At 36.1% G+C, this 15,181-nt stretch overlaps 3 protein-coding genes across 3 annotated transcripts; 1 reads left to right on the top strand and 2 right to left on the bottom strand.

The window, feature by feature from the left end:
* Positions 1-249: 249 nt before the first annotated feature.
* LOC132030214 (nuatigenin 3-beta-glucosyltransferase-like) lies at positions 250-2,005 on the bottom strand. The gene has a single exon (XM_059419739.1). It carries the CDS (start codon positions 1,861-1,863, stop codon positions 424-426), a length of 1,440 nt encoding a protein of 479 aa, XP_059275722.1. The 5' UTR covers positions 1,864-2,005; the 3' UTR covers positions 250-423.
* Positions 2,006-3,667: 1,662 nt separating this feature from the next.
* LOC132069378 (late embryogenesis abundant protein 6-like) lies at positions 3,668-4,826 on the top strand. The gene is made up of 2 exons (XM_059462738.1): positions 3,668-3,855; positions 4,397-4,826. The coding sequence occupies exons 1-2, from the start codon at positions 3,769-3,771 to the stop codon at positions 4,655-4,657; spliced, it is 348 nt and encodes a 115-aa protein (XP_059318721.1). The 5' UTR covers positions 3,668-3,768; the 3' UTR covers positions 4,658-4,826.
* A 1,947-nt stretch (positions 4,827-6,773) lies between these two features.
* Positions 6,774-11,719, bottom strand: LOC132030213 (uncharacterized). Its single transcript, XM_059419738.1, has 2 exons — positions 11,311-11,719; positions 6,774-7,335 (listed from the first exon to the last, which is right to left on the bottom strand). The coding sequence occupies exons 1-2, from the start codon at positions 11,506-11,508 to the stop codon at positions 7,099-7,101; spliced, it is 435 nt and encodes a 144-aa protein (XP_059275721.1). The 5' UTR covers positions 11,509-11,719; the 3' UTR covers positions 6,774-7,098.
* Positions 11,720-15,181: the final 3,462 nt, after the last annotated feature.

The raw sequence follows: 15,181 nt of genomic DNA, 5'->3' as shown, positions 1-15,181 counted from the left end.
GTATGGAGGAGTAGTTTATGGATTTAATTTGTTGGTCAAAATCATATCAGCCTTCTTGTCACGGGAGATTTAAAATGGTTTTCCTCTGTAGCAATAAGCAAACACATGATAAGTCATAACTTGCACTAATTGTAACTCATCAGTCTTTATATTAAATGATCATTTGCACGTTAAAATGGAATCCCCTCTTTGTGAGGGTATTGTGTAACTCTATTTGTGGTTCTCCTTTCTATATTGAAGAAAAATGCATTGACAAGCACAATAATAACTTTCATTCATTCTGAGGTAATGCTTAAACAACTTCTTCAGGTTTTAATGTAACAACAAAGTGATCGACAATCTTAGCCTGAAAAATCCATGAAAAAGACTAAAATTAAGAGGAACCAGCAATTACCTTCTTCTACTGCAATACTATTAAATCTGTTAAGTCGATGAGGAAGAAGCAAAATTCTTGATATCGTCAATGAGCACCGTGAGATTGTTCCATGAAGAACCACCTTCTTCAGTTGCATTTTTAGCCATCTTACTCATATCCATTGCTTTCTCCCTGATTTTCTGACTTTCCTCTGAATCGCTCATTAATTGCTCTATTGCTTTTTTAATCTTCTCACTCCCGATTACAGGACTCAAGATTGCAGTACCTTGCAGGTTACATACTTCCGCCCCAACTTTGACTCCCAACCCCACAACCTCCACGAGCTTCTCGTTGTAGAATTGGTCTGCAAACACTGGCCATGTCAGCAATGGCACGCCTGCCACAATGGCTTCGAGTACTGAATTCCAACCACAGTGAGTCATGAATCCCCTAATGGCTGAATGTTCCAAGATGGTCAGCTGCGGCACCCACCCTCTAATAATCAAACCCTTTTTCCTTCCATCAAAACCATCCGGCAACCACGTGGTTTGTGCTGATTGGTCCTTCCTCACTACCCAAATGAAAGGAACACTCGAACCCTCTAGAGCTTTCGCGATTTCAGTGAGTTGAACGTCTGGAAATCTAACCGTGCTCCCGAAAGAGACATAGAGTACCGATTTATGCCTCTGCTCATTCAACCAATCTACAACAGCACATGAGTTATTTTCATCAGCGTCATTAATTAGTTCTTTTCTTCGGATTAATTTGGAAGCAAAATGAGAGATGGGACCAATATGCCAACATTTGGCCATTTTCTTTGTCTTTTGATAGTAGTCAGCGTAGGCAGGTTCTAGCTCGTAAAAAGTGTCGTGAACCATGCCATAGCTTCGTTCTTCAGAATCTCGGACTTGATCGACCAATTCATCATAAAGATTCCTCTCATCCTCAGGCTTTCTTAGATCCTCTGTAAGTTGAGATAGCTTGAACTCCATCTTATCTGGTAAACCAGGAACTAAGAAATTAGTACTACTACTACTAATTTGCTTGTGAGGTTTGTAAAGCTTAAGATTGTGTAGAATGGAGTTGTACATATAGCTGGACTGGTTGAACAAGAGCCTTGGGATCTTGAGTTCTTGAGCAATATCGACAGTCCAAGGGAAGTACATATCAGAAAAGATACAATCAGGACGGATTTCACGAATTTTGTCTTCCATTGGTTTTTGAAGAAGAAAAATGGCATAAAATACTTTGGCAGACATTTCAGGTGAAGAGACAGTACTGTAGTTCTCGATTCCTTCAGGCAAGCCAACTTCAGTGGAAGGGAACCTAAGAGTCTCGATACAGATATTGTCAATGGAAGATTGGAATAGGATGGCGTTGTGGTGGGTAGTGAGGATGGTGACATGGACACCGTGATAGGCGAATAGCCTGGCAGTGTTAACTAATGGGATGATATGACCAGTGGCAAAGTAAGGAAGGAAGAGGACGTGTAGTTGATTGTTATCCATAGCTGCAAACGGCTACTAGAATGATGTTGTTTTTGTGTCTGAACGGTGGAACGGAACTGCAGCTTTGGGAAGAGCAGGCGTCGTGGTTGACTTATACAATATGGTTGCTTAACGTTACCCACCGTGTGGGGGATATTTTGGGTAACTCAGCCTATTTATCCACAAGAATTTATTACTGTAGCTTCGTATTTACCGAAATATTTGTATCGAAAGCTGGATTGTGTGGAATTTGACGATAGATACCATTTTTTTGTGCGGAATGTTCTTTTAACGCACTAATCTTTAATTTTTGCCCTTCGCCTAAAATTTATAGAATTTGGATTCGAACTACCTTTCAGTCAAATAGTATTAAAAAAAAATTCACAAGGCAAAAGTTTGTAACAAAGTTAGGCAAGTGTGAGGTTTATTCGGAAAAAAGTTGATTTATAGAAGTTGGCCTTAAGCTTATTGAAGAAGTTCCTCTATTCCATGCAGGTAACTTCTACCCGAATGTTTCTAACTTCGTCTTCGAATAAAGCCTAACTTTGGCCGAAAAGTTAAGCTTTGAGGCAGAGGTTTTCCTTACGGCCTAATTTTGCCCGAATAGGCTTAATTTTGCTACAAACCGCTGCCTTATAATTTTTTTTTTTTTTCGAGCCGAGATTCAACCCGTAACCTCCAAGATAAGTACAAGAAAAATTAAAGACCAACAATTTGAGGGGCAAAAATTAAAGACCAGTGCCTTTGAAGGGCAATCGTGCAAATGACCCATAGATACTCCCTCCGAATCAAAACGACTGTCCATTTAGCCTTTTTTTTTTTTTTTTTTTTTGGTCAAAAAGAGAGTTTACTTATCAAATTAAGAAATAATTAATCTTATTTTTTCGGATTTACCCCTAGTAAGTATTATGTGATCAAATCTCAATACCTATTTAATTAGGGCAGTTTAGTCACATTACCTATTTTTTTGTAAGAGTTAATATTTTCTTAAAGGGTGTACAAAAGGCTAAGTGGACATTTTTTTTTTATCCAGATGGAGTATGATGGAGAAGTAAACAATTAATTGTTATTTTCTTCTATTATAGTGCTCCATTCGTCTCAAAATAAATGTCATTTTGGGGGGAAAAATTGTCCCAAAATAGATAGCACTCCCTCCATCACAATTTAAGTGTTTTAGTTTAACTAGGCATACAGTTTAAGAAATAACAAGAAACTTTTAAATTTTTAGTCTTAAACTAAAGATGTGTATAATATATTAAACTGTCTTTTGAATCTTGTGGTTATAAACTTGTTATGCAGGATGCTCGAATTATTTATTAAATATAAAAAAAGACATTCTTTTTGGGACAGACTAAAAAGGAAAGTAAAACACTTAAATTGAAACAGAGGTAGTGCCACTTTAGAAATTTAAGCCAAAAGATAATACTCTATTTATATCCAACTATATTCTTATATTAAAAAACTATTTCTTATTAATAGTGCTTAATTCATAAGAAACAATAAAAGTAACCTAATAAACTATACTATCTTACTTTTTATTTTTTTATAACCGTGAAATAAGCTAAAACAATAGTAATTCCGGGACCAAGAAAGTATTTCTATTTCAGTTAGTCGTTTAGTGCCAATTATGAGATATTAAGATTTAATTCTCCTATCCATAAAGTATAGGAATTTATATGCAGAAAAGAGAGAGGGAAATAGTGATCAGACCGCTAAGGAACCGTGATCTGTTAGGTAGGCGTGGCATCAAACTGGAAGTTGGTGGTTGCATGGTGGCCACGTGGCAGTTCTCATGGATATACATAGCTGCCTTTAATTTATCTTCTGTTTATAGACCCCTACACCTTAATTAAACTTATTGCAAAAGATAAGAGCTTCAAGCTCAAAAACACACTTTAGTAGTCTTTATCTCAGACATAAGAAGAGATGCATTCGGTAAAGGAGAAAGTAAGCAATGCAGCTTCAGCAGCAAAGGAACATGTTGACATCTTCAAAGCAAAAACTGAAGAAAAGGTCTCAATTCTAGTACTATATATATTTTCAATGTTTGTATACTAGTACTATTACTCTTTTCGTTTATTTGTAGCTTCATACCATTAAAAAGAATAAGAATTAGGAATAAGAATTAGCTATAAAATTCATCGCTTAATAGAATTAACGAATAAAATTAGCAAAAGACCTTGTCTTTAAATAACAACAACGTACAGAAGTTGCCTGTTGCTAATTTCTATCTTTTTTGTAGTGGTATTTAGTTTGCTGTTCTCTCCGTTTCAATTAATTGTTTGTCTTAGTTTGTGGTATGGAGTTTAGAAAAATAAAGAAGATTTTCAAATCTTGGTTTAAATTACAGATGTGGGTAATGGACGTCATTTGAATATTGTCATCTTATGCCAGGTAAGATGATGGGGGTATAGAATTACTAAATATACAAAGTGACATACAAACAAATTGTAAGATGATGGGGGTCAAGAGTTACTAAGTATTGAAAGTGACGTTCTTTTTTAAAGAGATAAACAAGTTTGAGGGATTAATATATGGTGTATAAGTGTTGCAGGCCGAGAAGGCGGGAGCAAGGACAAAGGAAGAGAAGGACATGGCAGAAGAAAGAAGGAAAGCAAAAGAAGCAGAGGCTAAAATGGAGCTTCATGAATCGAAGGCTGGAAATGCTGGGGAGAAGTTGGAAGGGAAGCATGCTCATCATCATATGGGGCGTGCAATTGGAGGCCACCATGGATCTGCTCCTTACACTGCCATTCCAGATGCTGCTACCAACCCTCTTGGAGGTCACCATCATGGCCACCCCAAGACTTTTTAATTAATATATAGTGGTAATTAATTGGTGTGATTTACTAGTTATGTTTTGAATAAGATTTCTTAGTTTGTGTTTTTAGCAACATGTAAGGGAACTTTGTCCATAGTCGTGTGGGGAAAGAAATGTAGATGTTTGGTCACTCAAAAGTTGTGAAATAAAAGGATATATTAATTGAGAGAGCGATAGTTAGCAGTTATATGCATGATCGATGATGAGCGATCATGAACACTACAGAAGACGTCAAATTTTATCTTAGAATGATTTCTTTTCAAGATTGGATAAAGTAACCATTTGATGCATAACTAAAGCTCTTTATACCAACTTCCACGGAGACCTGTGGTGCTTTCTTCTTGTACTTTGTCTCGTCATTCCAGCCTGGTGCGCTTGGACCGGATCAGCTAAACCCAGTAATTTGACCTAGTACTAATTTTAACTCTTAGTACTAATTTTAACTCAAACAGTATCAGAATCAGCCGAATCCGAATCCGTATTAATAAGTTAACTAGATATGTACAAATACTAAGTTTAAAATTCAGTTATTAACACTTGGAAGTTGCTCTAAAAGAGAATTCATATACTTGAAATCTGGACAACAATGATCAGGGAGCACAGACCTTTTAGCCCTTTGCCTATGCACATATTTCCTTCTTCTAGTATCCTTTTGCTATTTCTGAACGCAATGAAAGGTTCAGGAATTGAAGCAAGTTGTGGTTAATAGATGCCGTGCTTAACTCTTCTTTCAGCATAACTGCCTAACAACACTCTTTCCAGTTAAGCACAATAAAGAGGACATTTCCTGGTAAAAGTTCTCCATCTTCAAACTCACAACCTCTTAATCAATCATCTCAAAGAGAACAGGACCCCAAAAGTCCTTTTTTCGGGTGATTAACTTTTTTTTAGATCTTCTAGTCCTACATCAAAAAACTTTAAAACATCCATAAAGGAATCTAGATCTTCCATGTATTCCTGTTTACACCAAAAATAGAACACCAACAAACAATTCATTTTCAGCTTCTGAATAGAGATGTAGTTGTCTTCAAAACATCTCTGGTTCCTTTCTTTCCACACTGCCCACCAGATACAAGCAGGGATAGTTTTCCATCTCTCCCTCTGACTAGAGAGGCTGCTGTAGCTATCCCATATCTCCAAAGCATGAACAATTCTCCCTGGCATCACCCAACACATTCCTTTCAAGTTTATAAATAGTCTCCATAACTGAACAGTAATCTTGCAATGCAGGAAAAGATGATTGTCTCCCCCTCTTCCCCGCACAAGTAACATCTTGAACAAAGATGAAAACCGCTTTTGCAAAGGTTTTCATGTGTTGACACTGCTTGTTGTGCCAAAAGCCAGACAATACATACTACCTTCAAAGGGATGCTTTCCAGATTAACTTCCAAGGCCATCTATCAGAATGGTTGATAGGACTACTGAATTCCTTCTAGGCCCCCTTTTACTGTGAACTTTCCATGTGCCTTGCCAAACTAAAAAATGTGAACTTTCCATGTGCCTTGCCAAACTAAACAATCTACAGCTTCTGAGGGACCTTTAAATTGTTCTAGGATGTCGTAAAATTCTATGACCCTCACAATTTCCCAGTCATTGAATAATCAGTCATTGAATAATCTTCTGAAACTTAGATCCCACCCTTGATTTGTCCAGACCTCACCCAGTGTAGCCTCCTTTTGTTGGTTTAACAGATAAAGATCAGGGAATAACTGTTTTAGAGAACCTTGCTCCACCCAAATGTCCTCCCGGAAAGAAGTTTTCAGCCCATTTGGATGAACAGATGAAATGAGTTTCATTCTTTCCCTCCAAAACAGTCTGCTTTACAACTCCAAGCTAAATGTAACTGTGGCTGCTCTCTCTTCTGCATGACACAGTCCTCTAAAAACGAGTCTGCTCTATCCTCACGAGCCTATATTTACTTCTCTGCTCATTATATGCTTATAGATTTTACAAGAAAATGAAGTCGTGTGACAAAATGTTAAGATTATTTTTAAAACCAGTCAAAATGTTACTTGAAAACATTATTTCGCTACAGTCTATGGTTACAGTTTGCTTTCTTTATGCAAAACTAAAACAGGCAGATAAAAGTTTGCAGGAGTGCTCATCCAAATGCGGTGAAGTCATCGTCCTGACTATATTTTTCAATAGATTCGACAACTAATAACTATGGAAACCTAACATTTTGACAGTTCAATATCATGTATACAATGGTAGTTTTTCTTACAATTATGCTGCTTTATGAATGAAACCTCGCATCCTGGCATCAGGTCATTTCTAACAGAACAGACACAAGATAACATCGAATGCCCAAATAATATCACTGCGTTCACACAATAAACCTTAGTCCTTGGGAATGGAGCAAAATAATGTACCTGCCCAGTAGTAATTTAGTCAAATCTCAACCCCAAATATGATCAACAAGCCACTGTAGGTCTTCAAATCCACTCCAATCTGCCTTGACGTTCCACTCGATGTTGAATTTTACCAGCAGCTGAGAGTGCCTGGCTGGTTACCTTTGCAGGTTTTGTACTATACTTCAGTTCGAACTTGGGATATTGCCTGTGGTGATCTTCTGTGCTTGAAGGTGTATCACGAAGGATCTCATCGAGAAACTCATCAGCAACATCTCCATCTTCATCTATCCTAAGACGCTTGGCGTACCATCTCAATCCCTGTGGCCCAGAGATAAACATGATGATTAGAGATGTGCCTTGAAAATAACAAATATCCTCATTTCAGAACAACAAGGGCACAAAGAGGGAAGATTCCACCCAATAACAGGAAATCAATGTTAATATTATATAAACAAACAAATTTTTCTAGGTCAAGGAAACTGTAAATCGAAAAAAGCCACCACTGAAGAGCCATACATCCTTACTGCAGATGATTGCAAATTAACAGAGAAGTTTGATGAGTTTTTCACGACAAATAAACAAGTTATTACCACACCACCAAGGGGTGCAATCTGTATGCAGTACCAAAAAACCAATAAGAAGCAGAGCTTAACCGCCTAAAAGTCCACGACCAACAGAAATGAGCATAGGATGAGGTCTTCTACCAGCAACGAGGAACTAACAATAAAGAAGAAATCTCTTCTAGACAGGGGCGTATCCAACAGTTTAGCTTTTATCCTAAATCTGGATTTTCAGTATAAAATTCACTAAAATTATTGAAAAAATTAAGCTATGAACCCATAATTCAGACAGGGGCACAGGGCGGTTGAAACAGAAATCTTGAACCCATAAAATTAAAATTTTGGATCCGCTGCTTCTAGATAACCTCAACATCATGCCTGACCTAAAAAATCGATTGCTGGACCACTGCTTTTCTCTTTCTTATATTTTAGACACCGACAAGTTGTATACATAGGAATTGAGATTCAATAAGAAGTCCTCAGAGATGCATGAATACAATGAATCAATAAAGAAGGCATTCTGGTTTAAAGCCAAACCTTCAACTACATTGTCAGTTGGTCTCATCGCAAAGATGTGATCTTGGAAAAAGTAAATCGAAACGGTGATCCTACATAACCATCAAACATCTGTTCAGTTAAAGCCAGCGCCTGGCTCTAAACTCTAAGAGTAGAAATACTCCCCTAATTGATGCCTTTGTAGTGTTCTTCACACTTTAAATTGCCTAAAAGCTACATATTGCAAAGGTTTAAGCAAACAGAGGACCTTTTACGTGGTCTGTGGTCATGTGCGTGAGCGAATTAAGTGTGTTAATAACAAAGAAATATGTATTTCACAAATCCAAAGAAGGAAAGGGGGGAGCTGCTCTCCTCCAAATTTCAGGAGCTTCTGCATGAGTGCCCCTTCTAAAGATTTTATTCTGTCGCTTACCATAGATTTAAGCAAAACGAGTTTCATTGACAGGAAGTTGAGAAGTCAAAAAAATAGTGGTAAGAGTAACAAAGAAGTCTTACGAACAAGTTAAGGTGGCATTGACAGAATCTTGCCTTCTCACTAGTCAGATGCTCCTCTTTTTCGTTATTCTCAAGAATCCTCAACAAAAACAAGTAGACTCATTACAGGCTGTAGAGACAAAACTCTTCAATTCCTAGCCCTATATCAAGACCAGTTGCTTTCTTGCAGACAGAAGAACTGATCTCTATACAGAAGAACTGATCTCTATATGCCAGACAGAAGTGAAGCTCCAGCAAACTTTCTCCAATGAAACTTTCAGCAACTAAATTACCCCAGCTCAAAAGCCCTCAAGTCTAGGCTAGCAAACCATATCCTAATTCGCTAGTAATCCCTTGTATCTAGGTCTCACATGGGAATACATGGCATGTCCTCAAATACTAAACCAACCACCAAGTAAAACTTGCATTAGCAAATAGCCAAATAGTTAACGCAAATTCTTCATAAACCCAGAGATAATTCAAACACCAAGTTGAAGCAGCCTCTTTCCAGATAATCAACAAGCAAACGTCAAAAACTAAATTGAAAAAGCTTAGGCGTTTAGGTAATAGGCTAAATACTTGTTTACTCATAGTCAACTTAATGTATAGTTGAACGTCTCCATGAAATAATTCCATTAACTGGCCTAAGAAGGACCTCAAAGGAATTTCATTAACTGGCCTGAAGAGGGAATTGCGAATAACAAGTTTATTTAGTTAATCGTCTGTGCATTGTGCGCAACTGAGGATACATTAAGTATGTTCAAGTACCCACTCTCAATTAATTTTCTTCAACTCATGCTTTGAGCCCTTTCATTAGTATGAGCCAAGCTTTCTTTATACAAACATGAGACTTTCAAGATTTTTCCCTTTTTCCGGGAAAAATTAGAACACTTGGGATAGGAAATGTAAGGTGTGTTCTCATGCTGCATTGGTCTATACAATGATGCAAGGTAACAACATTGACTGCCTTCCTTTCCCCTTTCATGGAGCTACTTTTAGATGCAACTTTTTATAAGTATTGTGTAGAGGCAAAAGAAGGTTGTTTCCCTGGCAAAATACTCTAAATGTTGAACTAGCCTACCTCAAAGCACTGCATTACACACACAACTTTCTGCCAAGTGAAGCCACTTCCATCTTATTTCAACAATTTGGATGGGAAGCAAATAGGGGAGCTTTCAGTGACATTGAGAGAGCTAGGCTGGAGAAACTTTTGCGAGGGATGGATACCGAACTGGAGCAAACATCAATGATAGCTAGTTAATATAGTATTTGAGATCCTGCCAATCGTCAAATTTACAGAAGCCACTTCCCCTCTGACATGCTACTCTATCTCTTTCCTAGCAGTCTGGCACCAATATTTGCACCTCCCTTTTACACAAATTTCGACCACCTTGCACCTTCCACCAAATGGAATTTATTACATTAGTGAGTTTGGTCTGATTGGAGTTTAACAAGAATCCGGACAACCCTGTACCTGTGCAGATACATTGCTTCTTCAAGTTCAAGTTCTACTAGTTACTTTCCATTTTTCTAGGAGTAGGTGCCTGCAGCTCACTCGCTGTCTAGTAAATAAGTCTTCCCTGCCCAGCCCCTATCTTTAATCTTAAGTAAAGTGAAATCTACATATATATACAAATAAACTTTAGAAGAACTAAGTTATAAGTGCCATTATTAGGAGAAATTATCCGGAACCGGGATTGCTTAGAACAGACAAGTATTCTAATGCATGCAAATTTTCAAGTATAGCTTCAATCAACAACCAAACCACTAACTGCTCAAAATACAGTCCAGACCTAACCTCTAGAAGAAATTTAAACCAAAAAAGCCCCCTTCTCTAATTGTGTACTTCAATCAGTAACAAACATAACAAACTATTCAGGTGCATTGCATAATCACAAAACTAATGATGGTTATCGAGCATATCTTTTCGAGATATTATAGTTACAGATAACAGTAATTCATTTTCCGCAATTCAAAGGTATTCTAAAATTTGGATAGAGTGGTCTGTTACATAAGAACTACACCCTCCATTTCAAATTAAGTGCCCACTTAGCCTTTAACAAAACTGATGCAAGTATATGGCTCGATATACTGGATATACGCGTGATATACAGCTGATGTGGCAAGTTGAGGTGGCAAGTGTTAGTTAAGCGTTCATTAATTCATTTCCAGAAGTTAGTTGGTTCGATATACTTGATATACGCGTGATATACAGCTGATATGGCAAGAGTTAGTTAACCGCTCATTTCCAGAAGTTAGTTGAGTTGTCCCAAAGTTCCACGAGTTAGTTACAAGTATAATTGATTGTAATTCAGTTAGTTAGTTGCTAAGTCATGATTAGTTCCATAAATACACTGTAAAGTGTAGAATTGAATCATCTATGATAATACAAATTACCCTTTTCTCTCTCTAATCAATTTCTTCTCATTTTGGCTAATTCTCGGGTTCTTAATCCCTCAACTGCTAAACAGATTCTTCGATTGAGTCCTAGATCTGTTAATTACTTGATTGAACTCAATTTGTGCATCAAAAACCCCTTAAGTACTACCTAGTTAATATAGTTTCTTGATTACATAAAACTTCACTTATCTAAATAGGGGTAAATTTGAAAGAAGATAATTAATTCCTTCTTAATAACGTAAGTCGATACTCATTTTGAACCAAAATAGAAATGCTAAGTGCAGACTATAAACAAAATCAAAGTAAAATTACCATGTAGGTATATTATCTAACGTTTATTTACCTGAACGCCACCATCGAGTAAACTACAAGGAACAATAATAGGGCCGAATTGTGGTCTCTCAACGGGGACTTGAATAGGGACACTGAAACCTCTGCGGGGAACATTTTGAGGTTGAGCTGCATCGACTGAAGATGGTGCTATATTACCTTCATCTCTAGAAAACCCTAGAAATCCAGATAGTCTCCTAAATAAACCCATAATCCCTCACTATGTACAGTGATATGCATTAGCGACAAAGATGCCCACCACTACAAAAATGCTCCGCCGTTAAAATGGGGATGTTTTGGCGACGGAGATATTGACGGAACGGCGATCTCGCCGGAAATACCAGTCTAAAGTGCGGTGATGACTTTACAAAAAATTGCGTGGACTGTCCTTCGTAGGAACTGCTCTTTAATTTTTGTCCCTCATTTCGCTGGTCTTTAATTTTTAATTTATGGGCTAAAGTACCCTTCCCCCAGGGATTCTGGGTTCGATTTCCAGCGGAATCAAAAATAATAATAATCTTGTAAGGCATATGTTTATAAAAATTTATGTTTATTCAAGCGAAGTTACATAAAACCTATGTTGTGTCCGTAGAAAGACTTGTGAAAATGAAATTATGTCTTAATTTTACTAGGTTCTACTTAATTTCATAGAAATCTTTACTGTGTCCGGCATAATTTTTATGCGACTACATAGCGAATTGGCATAATTTTATATGAATTTGTGCCTTGCGAAAAAATATTTTAACTGGGCGGAGATTCAAACTCAAAATCTTGGGATATTTTCGATCATCTTTTTAAGCAAAAGGTAAAAATTAAAGACTAGCAATTTGAGGGCCAAAAATTAAAGACCAGCGGCTTTGAAGGACAATCGCGTAAATTGGCCCTGACTTTACAAGTGCTGACCCGTGGAAAAAAACTGAAATGCTTTTCACCAAACAAATTCTTTTTCTTTTCGGCAAGTACCTAACACATGAGAAAGTTTGACTGCACAATGTGATTAAAGTTTAAACGAGAGTGAAAGTATAATATTTAAAATTATTTAAATGTTTTAAAATTTAAAAAAAAATCTTATTTTAATTAAATATATAAATGCCATAAAAAACATGTATGAAGGTGCTATCAGTAGTGTGAGAATAATAGAAAATACAAAGAAGCTTTCCATAACAAAGGATCAACATTGACCCCTACTTGTTATCTGAATGATAAATGAGTCGCGATCCAAAGTCACTTGATTGGCATCCGACGAACCAAACTCAATTCCCGCAATTATGCTCCCATTATGTATTCAAAAGTAAAGCACAGCCATTTCCATAATGAAAATCATGCCTGAACTCCACCTTTGATTCAAATTTTTTATTATTATTAAAACGAAAGTTAATAAAAGTGAATATAACTTCATTCATGCATGTAATATGACTAACTATAGATTAAAAATTAAAGAACAAATAATATCTATGGAACCTCTATGAGGGGGTATAAAATAGTTAATTGGCACAAATCTCGAAAACTCAAAAGAATAAGGGTAAATAGTTCTCCACGAACATATAGTAGAGTTTCACCACGAACATAAACATGAAAATTTATACTTTAACAAAGAGTCGTATATAATCTTACTTGTTACTTGTTCAGATAGTTTTCCGTAATATTATACAACACGAATTAACTTTTCTGTGATTAGTAGTAATCCGTTGCCATCTCAATGATGGACTTTAACCCAAATATCGACTTTGCCTTAGTATGTTCCCCTACATCGACATGGGCAATTGCATGATAACATATATAACAATTGAATATCAATTTTCATCATCCTAAATAATTCTCAAAACATTTAATATTTAAAATAGATTACATGTCTTTTAGACTTAAAATATCTATTATTATCAAATCATGGTGTCATAGCCATCGAGATCATTTGAACAAGCTCAAATGTAAAACGTTTTCTCAATTTATGTCATAGCATTTAGTCAATGAGGAACAAATCGTTAAAGATCTAACGAGTGCAAATACAATTAAGTTTTCAAAGCATAACACTTTACATTTTCATTAAAACAATTATTAGTGGCATTTAACAATTTGAAATGCATAAATGGTGTAATGCCCCGCTCATCCTCACTATATTGGTATTGGCATTTGAAATTAAGTTCTTAAACCATTCCGCAATATGAAATTAGGAGATAGTAAATTTTATAATACCTCGATTCACTTTTCAAATCTTACCATTGATGGAATACAGACATAAACAACGGAAGCAAATAGTCAGGATCGAGCTTGCATGTAATATAAACAACACATAATCAAGATCCTAATCAAACAGAAAATTGATAATTATCTCTTGAAGAGTGAATGCGACTCCATATCTAGCCTTCAAGCACGAGCAAAAGCTCACAGTCTTCTGCTGTGTAACCTGAATAATACCAGAATTTGTAAAATTCGTGTGGGCGAATTTCTGTTGAAAGGTGTAGAAACTTGTAATGGCCGTCACCTCCTTATGGAATAAGACCCGTCTTATAACTCCAGGTTTTAGGTTTACACCCTTTTTCCAAACCTGCTAAGTCTTTCTTTTCCACCAAGAAATAGGATTCCATTTAATTCGTTATTATTCGGGCACAGCAGGGACCACAAAATTTAATTACGAGGCTTCCTATTATGAAAGTATTTCGAAATATCTGAATTAATTTTACCTTAATAAATTACGAATTATTCCACTAAAAATTCGTAATTGCACTCTCAGTTCAATTTCGAAATCTTTTATTAAATCTTAATTAACTCCCCATGTTAAGATTACGGATACCAATCAATTAAATTAAATTAAATTACTGAAAATTTAATTTATTGACTAATTAAATCCTTTATACTTCCGCTTAACTTATTTCATGTGACGGATACAAAATCCACCTGCAGGGTTTTCACATGAAAACTTATAAGCATCCATAAAGGGATATCATCAATCTCAAAGTCAAGGCTATCAACTAATTATTATTTCGCAAATGTATTTTGCCAGTATCTAATTTACCAGGAATACATAGACCCGCAATTGAGTCGTACCTTTTAATAAATCAAAATAATGAACAATATCACATTGATCATAATAATCATATCAAGATTAAAAGTATAAGTACATTTACTGAGCTAGAGAGGTTGTTTTATATATTCAGGACAAAAACACTTATCTCTACTTGATCCGTTCAATACATACAAAATGTACTAGCACAAGAAGTCGGAACATAATGAAGATAATTATATTTAATCTTGTGCTACAATCATACCAATAGCTTTATCCAATTTCCATCTTAGATTGTGAACATAAAACTTTATACTTATAAGAACCGACGATTTAATCTTCCGTGTATAAGCTAAACTCTATACACTAAATCATCTACTATATATGTAGCATCCCCTTTGGGAGGATACCACTTACGAAACAAAAGCTAATTCTACACTTACAACGTTTAAAAGAACTTATGCCAAAAGATATTCACAAAAATATTTAATAGCGGAAATAGGCCCTTGCGAAAACAAAGGGGTGAAAGTCGACATTTTTCTTTTCCATCGTACCTCCGAAAATTTCCTTAGATGAAATACAATATCGTAATATCAATTTAAAATGGTAATTCTCTCCTCAAATAGTCAACACATTAAGAAACTTCGTTTTGAAATTTATATTTTCAAACCAACACTACTGCGGGTCCATAAGACACACGAAACTCAAACTTGCGATTATCGCAGAAACTAGTAGCTTCCTTTGTACATAATTACAAGGCAAACTATAAACCCGGTACATAGCATGACTTGGGTTGAAAGCACACCCTAAAATAGCAAAACAAGTCATCAAGTTCAAGCTACAAGCATATGGTCTTGTGTCCAACAAGCCTCCAAAATTTCAT

This window comes from Lycium ferocissimum, chromosome 9, assembly GCF_029784015.1.
Source record: "Lycium ferocissimum isolate CSIRO_LF1 chromosome 9, AGI_CSIRO_Lferr_CH_V1, whole genome shotgun sequence".
NCBI lineage: Eukaryota > Viridiplantae > Streptophyta > Magnoliopsida > Solanales > Solanaceae > Lycium > Lycium ferocissimum.
The sequence above is the reverse complement of the archived record's forward strand: the minus strand, read 5'-3'. Positions and strand labels throughout refer to the sequence as shown.

Excerpts from the sequence above, each read along its gene's own strand:
- LOC132030214 (XM_059419739.1), bottom strand. The coding sequence starts at position 1,863 with ATGGATAACAATCAACTACACGTCCTCTTCCTTCCTTACTTTGCCACT.
- LOC132030213 (XM_059419738.1), bottom strand. The coding sequence starts at position 11,508 with ATGGGTTTATTTAGGAGACTATCTGGATTTCTAGGGTTTTCTAGAGAT. Across the intron at positions 7,336-11,310 it reads TACTCGATGGTGGCGTTCAG|GGATTGAGATGGTACGCCAA; the intron begins GTAAATAAACGT and ends TCTGGGCCACAG.
- LOC132069378 (XM_059462738.1), top strand. The coding sequence starts at position 3,769 with ATGCATTCGGTAAAGGAGAAAGTAAGCAATGCAGCTTCAGCAGCAAAG. Across the intron at positions 3,856-4,396 it reads AAGCAAAAACTGAAGAAAAG|GCCGAGAAGGCGGGAGCAAG; the intron begins GTCTCAATTCTA and ends TAAGTGTTGCAG.